The 12236-nt window shown below is 39.2% G+C and overlaps 1 protein-coding gene across 2 annotated transcripts in view; it reads left to right on the top strand.

The window, feature by feature from the left end:
• Positions 1-12236, top strand: part of LOC101632384 (10 kDa heat shock protein, mitochondrial) — a 33436-nt gene that overhangs the window by 9912 nt on the left and 11288 nt on the right. Inside the window, exons 1-3 of one of the 2 annotated variants that reach the window (XM_004674411.2) lie at positions 1907-2030; positions 5305-5367; positions 10759-10859. In XM_004674411.2, the coding sequence (XP_004674468.1) occupies positions 1971-2030; positions 5305-5367; positions 10759-10859 (224 nt within the window). In that variant the 5' untranslated portion in view covers positions 1907-1970. Of the gene's footprint in view, positions 1-1906; positions 2031-5304; positions 5368-10758; positions 10860-12236 lie in introns of those variants that run through there. The other variant, XM_012727341.1, reaches the window with a different exon arrangement.

Below are 12236 nucleotides of genomic sequence, written 5' to 3'. Positions count from 1 at the left end.
CTTCAGACTCTCAGTGCTGTGCTTTAACCCGCTGCGCCACCAGGGAGGGCCCCCACCACCATTTTTGATCCCATTCCCCGCTCTACCCCCATAAAATGTCTCTGGTATTTAGTTGTTCACTCAAATAACTCATTTTTACATGTAAACCGTATTACTGATCATGATCCCAGCTTAACTCTCACCCCCGGCCCTGACTGTAAAATTGTTTTTGTTTGGAGGTCATAATCTGCAGACTGACAGGAAATAAAATGTGAAGGTTATGAGCTAGAAATATTTCAACCCTAAAGTACAAGGTTCTTCCTGCAAACAAGGCTAAAGTTGGCGTCACAATACAATTAGACCTTTCAAAGAGATGAATGTGTACTTTGTTTCTGAATTTAATATCTACTTGTTCACATTTTCTCTTATTTTATCTGGACTGAAACAGTTTATCTGAAATTAAGAGAATATTATATTCTTTTAGTTATCCTAATTATACTTAAAGTTGAAGTTACCCCTTAAACTATATGTAACTGCTATTTACAATACAGGGAAACTACAGCACATTCTGAAAAATTTAAATTTAATCCTTTGAGTAATGTGGTCAATGAAGGTCTCTGTTCTCCACACACCCACCCCATGTCCACTCTCTTAAGGATGTTACATTGGGGTGCCCAACTGTCCTCAATTTTACTGAATTTAGTATGAGAATTGGTGAGCTGCACATCTATGTCCCTTGTTAGATGGTAAGTGATTTATGGTTAAGGATTGGACATTTTCATACTAGTACTTCAATGCCTGACGCACAGCAGCGAGCACATAGTGAGTATTTATTGAATGAATAATCTTTTGCTATCTAGGAGTTAGTGGTAAAGAATTAAAGCTTAGCTTTTGAAGAATTACCAGTCCACACATTTTCTTGAAATAAGGACTGTTACCTAAAGACAAACCAACATTCAACTGACAAACCCCTTGAACAAAGTTCTTAGACAATTACTTAGCTTCACATACACTTAAATTTCACCAATCTCTCCTTTAGGTCTCTCCCCTGGATGCTATCTTTGACATGACTCCCATCTCAGCGTTCTCAATACAATCTTAATTTAGGGATATCTGAAGGTTTTCTTCTTTTGGGAATCATCCTACTGTATACACTCATTACCCTTTGAACTATCTTCCCTTCTGATAACTTGAAATCGTAGTTTAGATTTAAGGTTTCTAAGCAGGATTAAATAACGTGGCCCAACTGCCATGAGTCATAATTTAAGAGAATGTTAAAAGCTTGGAATTCCGTGTCATCTAAAACTTCCACCACCTATGCAGAGACATTTATTTTGTTCTGCTTCTGCCTTGGAAAATTTCACATCTAAGGCACAAAACCAAAAAACCAAAAACCAAAAACAAAAAAACACAAAACTCTGCGATAACTGGCACCTGCACTTAACTTATAAATTCGTTAACCGATAGCCCAACTCTGATTTGAGATTGGATTGCTTTCACACAACGTCTGTGGAATTTTCCCAGAAAGCTGACCTGTTTTCTACTTTGCAATTGTATTTAGGGTCAGAATTATGCTTTTCTGGGTATTTGCTTGCACAAGCATTTACTAAAACGCTTGCCATCGTGCAAGAACTGTCCTTCCAGCGTAATTAACGTAAACCCAAGGAGATGCACCGACATGTGACACAGATCTCCAACACCTTCGCAGCGGCCCTCCGCGCCAGTTACGGACTCTATCCAAGCCGTCCCGGTGACTGCTACCAGCACGGGGCCGCCCGCTGTTTCTCCGTCCGCCTCCCTCCTCCCGGAGGCCGGCCTCTTCCGGACTCCTACCTCTTTTCCCGCCCTGCTCCGCGCGGGCTACTGCTGTTACGTCAACCACAGACCCTCCCAGGCGCCTGCTCGAAGAGCGCAGCTCCGCCCCGCCCCCCGCGCAGGCAGCCATCCCCCTACATCCGGGTACCTACTCCAGTAGCCCGGACTCTGGCACTATGGTCATGGCGGAGGGGACGGCAGTGTTGAGGAGGAACAGGCCGGGTACCAAGGCACAGGTACTGTCTGTTCACTTTACGCCTGGGTAATTCTCGGTGCCACTTCGCATCGCGCTTTGAAGCTGTTGCCCCTGAGGGGCGGTTGGGCCGGGCCTGGGCGGCAAGCACTGGCGCCCGGCCTGTTCTTCCGGAGCCTCTCCTGAGCGGGGTTGAGGCTGCCGCCCGCGAGGCCTACGGAGCCGGGCCCTCGGGCGGCGAAGCCTAGGCCTGGGAGCCTGTCATAGATGGCTGCTTGTTCTTCCCTCGCCACTGAACCCCAGCTGGCCAGCGTGGGTGGGTTGCGGCCTGTCAGGTGGAGACTCCAAGGGTTTCGCAAGAGTCAGGGCTGCCGGGCGAGAGGGGGTGTAGTCTGGCCACTTCGTGCTGGCCCCCCAGTGCCTACCTGGCTGTGACGTAGCCGCCGGCTTCTGCCGTCCAGCTGGTCTGGCCGGATCCGAGTGACAATAATTTACTTCATCCTCTTCCTGCCGTTTGCTTTTGATCACGGATCGCTGCAGCTGTTCCCTGATCCAGCAAGTGTTCATCATCAAGTCGCGACTTGCTAACATGGCATGTCTTGTGCATTTCCGTGTTGTTGTCTATAAAGCAGTCAAGGAATGAACGGTTTATAATTTGATTTACTTTGGTAGGCACTGTTTGAGAGTTGGTGCTTGTGGGTAGGCATCGGTTCTTGGAATTTGCAAAAGACGTTAAGTCTTAAATTCTTAACATAACAAGTAGGCATTTAGACTTGATCTGGTTAATATTCCAATTGAACTAGCTTAAGAGTGAATGCTATAAAGAAGTGTGTTAAAAATGTACACTTACAGAAAAGTACATTCAGAAATGGAATTTTGTATTCACATTCTGAGAATTATCCGTGTTTATGTGCTCCAAGTTTCATAATTTTGAAAGGTTTAAAAAATATTATATGTCAGTATTGTAACACTTCTGTTTGCTTTACCCTGTTAGGAGTAAGTCACATGTAGGATAGTTCCTTTGCGTTTTCCCCCCACATTGTTGTGGATTAAGTTTGTTAAAAAATGTGAGACAGAAAAGATGCTAATTTAAAAATCAGTCTGTTCTCACCCTTGTCTAATTTCCTTCAGTGAAATGGGTGTATTCTAAAATGGTTTATTAAGCATTAGAGTACATGGCATATCTTCCTAACTGCTTTAATTGGTTAATATTGTTAATATTTGTTTAACATTTGAATTACCTCAGAATGTTCATTAAACCAGATTTTTTAAGTTTCTCTTATAAATGTTTAAATGTATTCTAGTTATGCCGAGGCAAAATTTTAATTCCCAGTGAACTTTTTAACAGCTTTTCTATGTATTTCTACATTATCTGTGTTTTCTAGTATTTAAAAAATGAAATATTCTGCAATTTTTAAAAAAGAATATATAAAGCATATTGATAGAAACATTTTTAAGTATGTAATATAGAATGAATTTTAAAACTACTCTTTAATATAAAATGTTTAGTTCCTGTTTAGGAAAAGGCATCTTGGAACAATTTCCAGAAAGTTTTTTCTTTTTTTAAATGTTTAATAAAGTAGTTCTTGGTGTCACTCTCTTCCCCCCTCAAGCCTCCCTTTGTTTATCTGCGCTGCAATTTCTTTTTCCACTTGAGAATTTATCATGATCTCTTTTAGTGTATATACACCTGCCTTTGTTTCCTTTGATTGCTGTAATGTATTGCTATCAATTTAGTGACTTAAAACAACACAAATGTATTTCCTTACAAAAGTCAGGAGTTCAAAATCAGAAAATTTTCACTGAGCTATACAGTTAAAGCTAGAGTTGACAGAGTTCCTTCTGGGGGCTCTGAACTTCTGGTGACTGCCTTTATTCCTTGGCTTGTGGCAATTTCCTCCATTTTCCAAGTGTTATCACTGCAGTCTCTGTTTCCATTATCCTGTCACCTCTAAAAATAGTATAGCTCGTTCCTGTCTCATTCCCCTCAGAACTAAGAGGTTGCAAATGTAGTTGAGTCCTTCTGTATCACACTTTATTACCTTCTACTCACTTTAGTAATGGTTATTTTTCCTTATTCTTTTAAATACTATGCATTATATCGTAAGTATGCTCTGTACTTTCTTAACTTTTTATTTATGTGCTATCACATTAACATTTATCATATAATGAATTCATAAACTAAATTCTCCAATTCACTCTCTCTCCCAAAGTATTTGTAAAATTACTTGTATTGATTGATACAGGTTTTATTGATCATTGGTTTACTGGTACTTCTTTCTCACAGTTTTACCCTAAAGACATTTATTGTCAGACAGTTTGCTCCCTTCTAGAGATATGTAGGTAAAATTTGCTGAAAAATTAGTTGAATTGGAAAGGTTCTAAATCATTTAAGGGACTACCTGTGAACTGGACTATATAGAGCAATTGAAAATTAGTATTAGAAAGACCCACAAAAAATACTCTTTTTAAAGGAAGGTTCTGTTTGGTTCTGTTCTTTTTGATGAAATTCATATTTAGCTTTGAAAATTTAGAACACCTTTTGGTATTAGAATAATAATTTATAATCTGTCTAATAATGGAGCAGTAAATTAATTACTAATACTAGCTGCTCTCTTTGGGTGAGAAAATTCAATTTTTTTTTTGTGCCTGAATTTTTTTCCAGTACAATTTTTTAAAATTTATTTATTTATGCATACAGTACTGGGGTACAGGCCAGAGGCTCAGGAGCAGTGAGAGGATTCACCAAAGACAGAGTGGGAAGCAGAACAAGCAGATTGACAGTTTACACTGCTGAGGGGAGCAGGGGCGAGACAGGATAGGTCAGCTCCCTAGCTGGGAATTGAATTCATGCTGCAGTGGATAGCTTCATAGTGCTGTGCTTTAACACATTGCACCACCAGGGAGGGCCTTCAGTATAATTCTTTTAAAGAAGATTTAACCACATAAAAAGTGATCAACTTACTTCCCCAGTTAATACTTGAGTTAATAGGAGTCATGTTTGAGGAACTTGAGGTTAAAAAATATATATATATGACCCGTGGGGATTACAATTGAAATGAAAAAAAAAATGTACAAAATGATGTAAAAATGAACTGTTAATAATAAAAAATCTATGGTTTAATTAAATCAATTCAAAGACGTTTAAAAACATTAAATTGCCTTTAACTTATTTTATTGATAATCACATCATTTACAATATGAGAGCTTTTCTTTTAGTGTAGCATTGAATCTTTTTTAAGAATTGAAGTTAGTCATAATAATTTTGCATCTCTTTGTTTCTTTACATGTGCTTTAACCATGAATTCTTTTTATAGGATTTCTATAATTGGCCTGATGAATCATTTGATGAAATGGACAGTACACTAGCTGTGCAGCAGGTAATAATAGTTTCATTTGCACCTTCCTTTTACCTAAGCATTTTATGTCCCTTGAATAATAAGGGTTCTTATGTCTCTTATTTTTTATTTTTAAAGATTTATTTATTTATGCATATAAGAATTAGGGTGCAGACAAGAGGTGCAGGGCAGGGGAGGGTAAGAGGATTCACTAGAGATAATGGAGAGCAGAACAGGCAGATCTACTGAAATACACTGCTGAGGGAGCAGTGGGCGGGTCAGGAGAGGTCTGCCACGCCACATGGGTCACCCCCCTGGCTGGAAATTGAACTTATGCTGCAGTGGCTGCAATAGCTTCATAGGACTGTGCTTTACCCCATTGCACTACCGTGGAGGGCCCAGAGCCTGTATCTTTTAGCACAAACCAGAAACCATGGAATTAAGTGGAATTCCCATTAACACTTTCATCAGCTCTCTTTAAAATGGTATATTAGGCCCTCCCTGGTGGCGCAGCGGGTTAAAGCACAGCACTGAGAATCTAAAAGCCGCTTCCGCATGAGTTCGATTCCCGCCTGCCCCGGAGGTGACCACATGGCGTGGCAGACCTCTCCTGACCCGCCCGCTGCTCCCCTCAGCAGTGTACTTCGTGGATCTGCCTGTTCTGCTCCCCACTCTGTCTCCGGTGAAGCCTCTCACCGCCCCTGAGCCTCTGGCCTGTACCCCAGTTCTGTATGCACAAATAAATAAATCTTTAAAAAAAAAATTTAAAAAAAATGGTATATTAAATTATAATCAAATTTAAGTACATTTTATTATGTTTTAAAGATTTATTTATGCATACAAGAGCTAGGGTCTAGGCAGCTAGACCAGATAGAGCAAGGGGGATGATTTATCAGAGACAGAGTGAGGAGCATAACAGGCAGATTGACTGAAAAGCACTGCTGATGGGGAGCAGTGGGCAAGACAGGAGAGGTCTGCTGTGCCATGTGGGTCACTTCCCTGGCCAGGGATTAAACTCATGTTGCAGTGGCTGCAGATAGCTCCCCTCAGCAATTTATTTCAGGAGATCTGCCTGTTCTGCTCCTTACTCTGTCTCTGATGAATCCTCTCACTCCTGTACCTCTGGTCCACACTCCAGTTTTTGTATGCGTAAATAAAATAAATCTTTAAAAAAAGAAAATTCTATCATGCATTGTTGTATGTTTTGCTTTTATCTGCCAAATATTTTAAATTAAGTCAAGATAAGAATGATCTGTCATAGTTAAATCCAGTTACTCATTTCTGATGCTCTTGATGTTGTTTCCTTCAGTCATTATTTTTTCCTTTTGTTTAAAGAATTTGAGCATTTTTATTTATTTACTTATTCTTTCTTTCTTTCTTTCTTTCTTTTTTAAATAAAGATGTCTGTTCCTTTACTGTGCAGGCTACTTGAGGGGGATGGAGTAGGAGAGGAGAGGAAATCTGCAGTGCTGGGTCTGCACTGGTTTGTAGGTGATAGAGATCTATCTTGCCCAACTAGTGGCCAATTATCTCAGACTTGATTTCCACTTGCTTCAGTGTTGGATATCCACCAAGCTGCTACTCACCGTAGGCAGGATAAGCATGCTTCACAGTTAAATCTCCACTGCCTCTGGCTTCTCTGTGTGCTGAACCTCCTTCTTGACCTTGTATAGGCACTTGAGCAGAGAATGGCTTTTCCACCACAAGCCCCTGTTCATTCTCCATTTTGCAGGCACTATTTAGTGGCATCAGCTACTTGTACATGTCCAGCAGCAGTTCCATGTATCTTAGATCACTTGCAGAAGATCTGTTTCTTTTAGCTGGAAATGTCTTTATCTTAATTCTTGAAGAACATTTTTATGAAGATAAAAAATTTGGGGTTTGTAGTTCTTTCTTCACTTTGTAATTGTGCTGTTTTCATCTCCTTCTGTACTTTTCTTTTTTTAAGATTTATTTATTCATACAGAACTGGGGTACAAGCCAGAGCAGAATAGGCATGTCGATGAAGTACACTGCTGAGGGGAGCAGTGGGCAGCTCAGGAGAGGTCTGTCATGCCATGTGGGTCACCTCTGGACCTGGGAGTTGAACTCTCACTGAGGTGGCTCGGGCTCGCTTGCAGTGTTGCTTCCTAACCTGTTGTGCCACCAGGAAAGGATCCACCTTCCATAATTTCTTTTTTTCTAATGAACAAATTAGAAGGCGTTTGAATCCTTACTCTAATGGTCTTTTTTTCTGGTTATTTTCTTTAATTTTGGCAGTTTGACTATATGTTTCTGGACATGAATTTATTTGATTTTCCTACTTGGTGTAGACTCACCTTTTTTTCTTTCTGTGGTGAAATACACCACTGTTCACCACAGTGGTAAGCTTTTACCACTTTTGAATGTACAGTTCTGTGGCATTAAATATAATTCACATTGTTGTACAGCCCTTATTACCTCTGTCACCAGATCTTTTCACCTTCCTCAAATGAAACTCTGTACCCATTAAACAATAACTCTTTCTTATCCCCATCACAACACACTCAGCCTCTTGAATTTGTAGATTTATATTTTTCCCAAAGATGGCAACTTTTGGGTCATTGTTCAGATATATTTTTTAGCATCACATTCTTATTTTTTGCCTTTTCTGGTGACATGACTTTAAAACCTTTATTATTGATACTATTAATATTTTTAAAGCTTTTTAAAAAAAATTTCTGTTGTTCAGGCTGGATAATTGCTATTTACCTTTAAGCTTATTGACTCTGCTCTCATCTCCATTCTGCTATTGAGTACTTGTATAGTAACCAAGACTTTTGTCTTGCTTATAAATAGCTTGATAGTGCTGAAACTTTTTTTTTAAAGATTTATTTATTTGTGCATGCAGAACTGGGGTACAGGCCAGAGGCTTGGGGGCAGTGGCGAGAGGCTTCACCATAGACAGAATGGGGAGCAGAACAGGCAGATCGACGAAGTACGCTGCTGAGGGGAACAGCGGGCAGGCGGGCCAGGAGAGGTCTGCCGCGCTGCGCCATGACATCCGGGGCAGAGGGGAATCAACTCATGCGGAAGTGGCTTTAGCTTCCTAGTGCAATGCCTTAACCCTCCGCTGGGCCACCAGGGAGGGCCCCAATAGTGCTGAAACTTTAACCCCTGTGCCACCAAGGAGGCCCTGGTACCTTTGTTTTACCAGACATTTCACTTGGTTGGTTAGACTGCATCCCAACCAATTTGATTCAGTTTTCAAGGCCTTTGTACTACTTGAATCTGTTGTGTGTATGCACCAACATGTGGTCAGCCTGGTCAAATAACCTCCATTAGCCCAGGTCGCAAAAGTGCTAATTAGCAGTATACTAAAATAGGGTGCTAGTCAGCAATGTACTTATTAAAATCAATTCCATGCGTGCATGCATAAGTTAGGGTTGAGCCCAAAAGTTTATTGGTAGCTTAATGGGGTCACTTTCCGAATTCTTCCTTGTTTTCTCTTGATGGTTTCTGGTTCCCTGGGATCCACAACTCTTTGGTCCTCTAGCCAGAAACCACTTGGAAGAATTGTGCCACAACTTTGGAAGGCAAAAAGAGAAAAAGAAAGAAGGTGTGGTTCCACCACCAAGTAGAGAAGAAGGAATACTTTAGTTTTCTCTCCTGCATTTATTTTTATCTTCCTAGTTACTTTTACTGCTACTGTGGAATTATCTCAGATGTAGGTTGTAAAAGAATGGAGGAGAGGAGAGAAAATAAAACTAGGCAATTTCTCTACTTTCAGCTTTTGGAGTCCGTTTCACTCCTTGAACCAAAACTAAGTTGTTTATCTTGGATATATATATATTGGTACCAATGGTGTTTACTTCTTGGTTTCATCCTGTATTGAATTCAGGCCAGGGGATTCCAGGTAGGAAAAGAAATACAGTAAATGCATTGTCATTTCAGTGATGCTTTGAACCCATTAGTCTTTCCTGCTTATCCTTTTGATATTTATTTTTTTTAAATACTGAAATAGCTGCACAATGCAGCCTGTTCAGGTTTTATAGTTGTGTTTGGAAGAGAAAAGTTGAGGTGAAGTTCATGAAACTAGACACAATAAAATGCTTTTGCATGGTGACATATGCTATGTACTTATCTCACATGTTTCTAAAAATGACTTTGGGAAAAGTCATTTTTCTGTACTAGATCATCATTATTAATAATTATAGCACACAGGAGGAAATCATTAGAAAGATATTTCTGCCATTTTCATGAAGAAAAGACAAAATTTTAGGTCTCCCTGGTGGCCTGAGGGTTAAGTCTCAGTACCAGTACTACACCAGCCCACTGCAGTGGCCTGAGTTCACTCCCCAGCAGGGAGCTAACCCAAAAATGGCATAGCTGGTCTCCCTGTCTTGCCCACTGCTCCCCTTAGCAGTGTATTTCAGTAAACCAGCCTACTTTGCTCCCCACTCTTGTCTCCAGTGAATACTCTCATCCCCTGCACTGCTGGCCTACACCCTAGTTCTTCTACACAAAAATAAGTAAAATCTTTAAAAAAAATTTTTTTTAAAGAAAAAAATTGAATTAAGGGGACTTGAAAGGTTTGGGAAATGTGTATATATTGATAGAGACCCTGAAATGCTACATGGTAGGCACAGTTCAGGAAAAAAAATGTTTTACTTCTAAGTTAAGGATTACTTCTATTTTTTTATGTTTTATATTAACTGTCATTAATAAAAAAATTTAGTTGAGTATTGGTAATTTTTAACTCCATTTGTAACAACTTTTTTTTTTAATGCATACAAGAAATGGGGTACAGGCCAGAGGTGCAAAGGGCGAAAGGACTCATGAGGGACACAGTGGGGAACAAAATAGGTGGATTGACTAAAATATACTGCTGAGGGGAGTAGTGGGCAGGACAGGAGGGGTCTGCTGTACCATGTGGGTCACCGCCCACCCTGGGAATCAAACTCATGCTGCAGTGGCTGTGGATAGCTTCATCGTGCTGTGTTTTAAACTATTGCATCACCAGGGAGTAGACCCCCCATTTTTCTCCTCCATTTGTAACTTACTCACTTTCTAAACATGTTATAAAACTTTATTAAAGAATTATTGATTATTCTGATTGTTTGCATGTTCTAGATGCTTCACATATTGTGTTCATATAAGATGTTTTACATAACCACTTTATTTACTTTGTTTTTTATGTTAATATGAAAATTATGATTTACAGTATCTTTCCCAGTTCTAATCCTGATAAATATCTGATGTGCATTAGTGAAGTAGACTATCCCAGAGAATTGAAGAGAAATGAATTGGAGAAGAATAGCTAAGGATTACCCCCTTTCTTCTAAGTTACTGATTATTATCCTACAATTAACCTCCTATTTTGCGTGTAACCCTAAAGTTGAACTTTAGAAGTTATTATTTAAAAATTATATTTAAGAAAATATTTATCATCCAGTATAATATCTTTGTTTATAGTATATTCAACAGAACATAAGAGCAGATTGTTCCAATATTGACAAAATTCTTGAACCACCTGAAGGCCAGGATGAAGGTGTATGGAAGTATGAACATTTAAGGTAGGTCCTTATATCAAAATTGTAATACTTCTATTAAAAATAGACTAATGTTAATAGACAATTATGAATCATAAATAAAATTATGTAATGGCAGCCCAAAAAGCCAAACCTAAAGCTTTTGTCTTTAAAGATTTATTTATGCATACAAGAACTGGGGTACAGGTCAGAGGTGGCAGGGTGTGGGTGGTAAGAAGGATTCACCAGAGACAACAGAGTGGAGAACAGAACAGGCAGACTGACAAAGTAGTACATTGCTGAGGGGAGCAACAGATGAGACAGGAGAGGTCTGCCACAGCATGTAGGTCACTGGCTGGAGATCGAACTTGTGCTGCTGGCTGCAGACAGCTTCATAGTGCTGTGCTTTAATCCACTGAACCTCCAGGGAGTGTCCTGTTTCTTTTAATGTTAACAAAAATTTCAACTTTGTTATTTTCTACATTTATGAATTCAGTCTTTATTATCTTTTCAAAGAGTTTTCTTTAATCTTTAATCACTTATGCATAATTTCCATTTACCCACTCATGAATGATTTTATTTTGTTAGAGAGGATCACTACCAGGTCTCCATTGTAACCCTGATAGATGATGAGTTAGTTACCCAATAACTTACTATCACACATTTACTCTTTGGTAAATAGAGATTTTAATCCTGAAATGAAGGATGTTGGAGCTTTTTTATAGTATTTTTTGAATGAGAAAATTGATTACTAGTGAATAGAGTTAATTTAAAAGCAAAATATCCTGAAGCTACTGGATTGTTTCTTGAAGATATAAATTTTTCAATGTAAGTGGGAACTGATATGAGTTGATAGATTATATAATAGCAAATGCGGTATGGGATATATGTTCGTTGTTGGCTTCTGAGTTGCTTTTTCAGTAGTAAGTAGAGCAGAATAATAGCTTTAACTGAATAAATTAGATCACAATTCCTGTGATGACTGCCTCAACTTTTTTAGTGCTTGTTTCGCTATTTCTGAAACATAATGTCATTAACAGTTCAGCCATTTCAAGATGCTAAGACTTTTGTATTCTGTGAATTTCTGTGACAAGTGACTTGACTACTTGTTAGAGTTTATAAAAAAATATTTCTTAATATATGGTAATTTAAAGTATGAGGATATTTTCTCTTTTTTAAAAGATTATTTATGCATATAGAAGTGCAGGAGTGAGAGGATTCACCAGAGACAGAGTGGGGAGCAGAATAGGCAGACTGAGGAGTACACTGCTGAGGGGAGCAGTAGGCAAAACAGGAGAGGTCTGATGCACCATGTGGGTCACCTCTCTGTTTGGGGATTGAACTCATGCTGAAGCAGCTGTCTAGCTCCATGGTGCTGTGTTGCACCACTAGGGAGGGCCCTATTTTTGATTTTTTTTTTTT

The sequence above is a fragment of the Condylura cristata genome, unplaced genomic scaffold, assembly GCF_000260355.1.
Source record: "Condylura cristata isolate star-nosed mole 26May11 unplaced genomic scaffold, ConCri1.0 scaffold00002, whole genome shotgun sequence".
In the NCBI taxonomy this organism is placed as follows: domain Eukaryota; kingdom Metazoa; phylum Chordata; class Mammalia; order Eulipotyphla; family Talpidae; genus Condylura; species Condylura cristata.
Note: the sequence above shows the minus strand (reverse complement) of the source record. Positions and strands in the feature narration are given on the sequence as shown.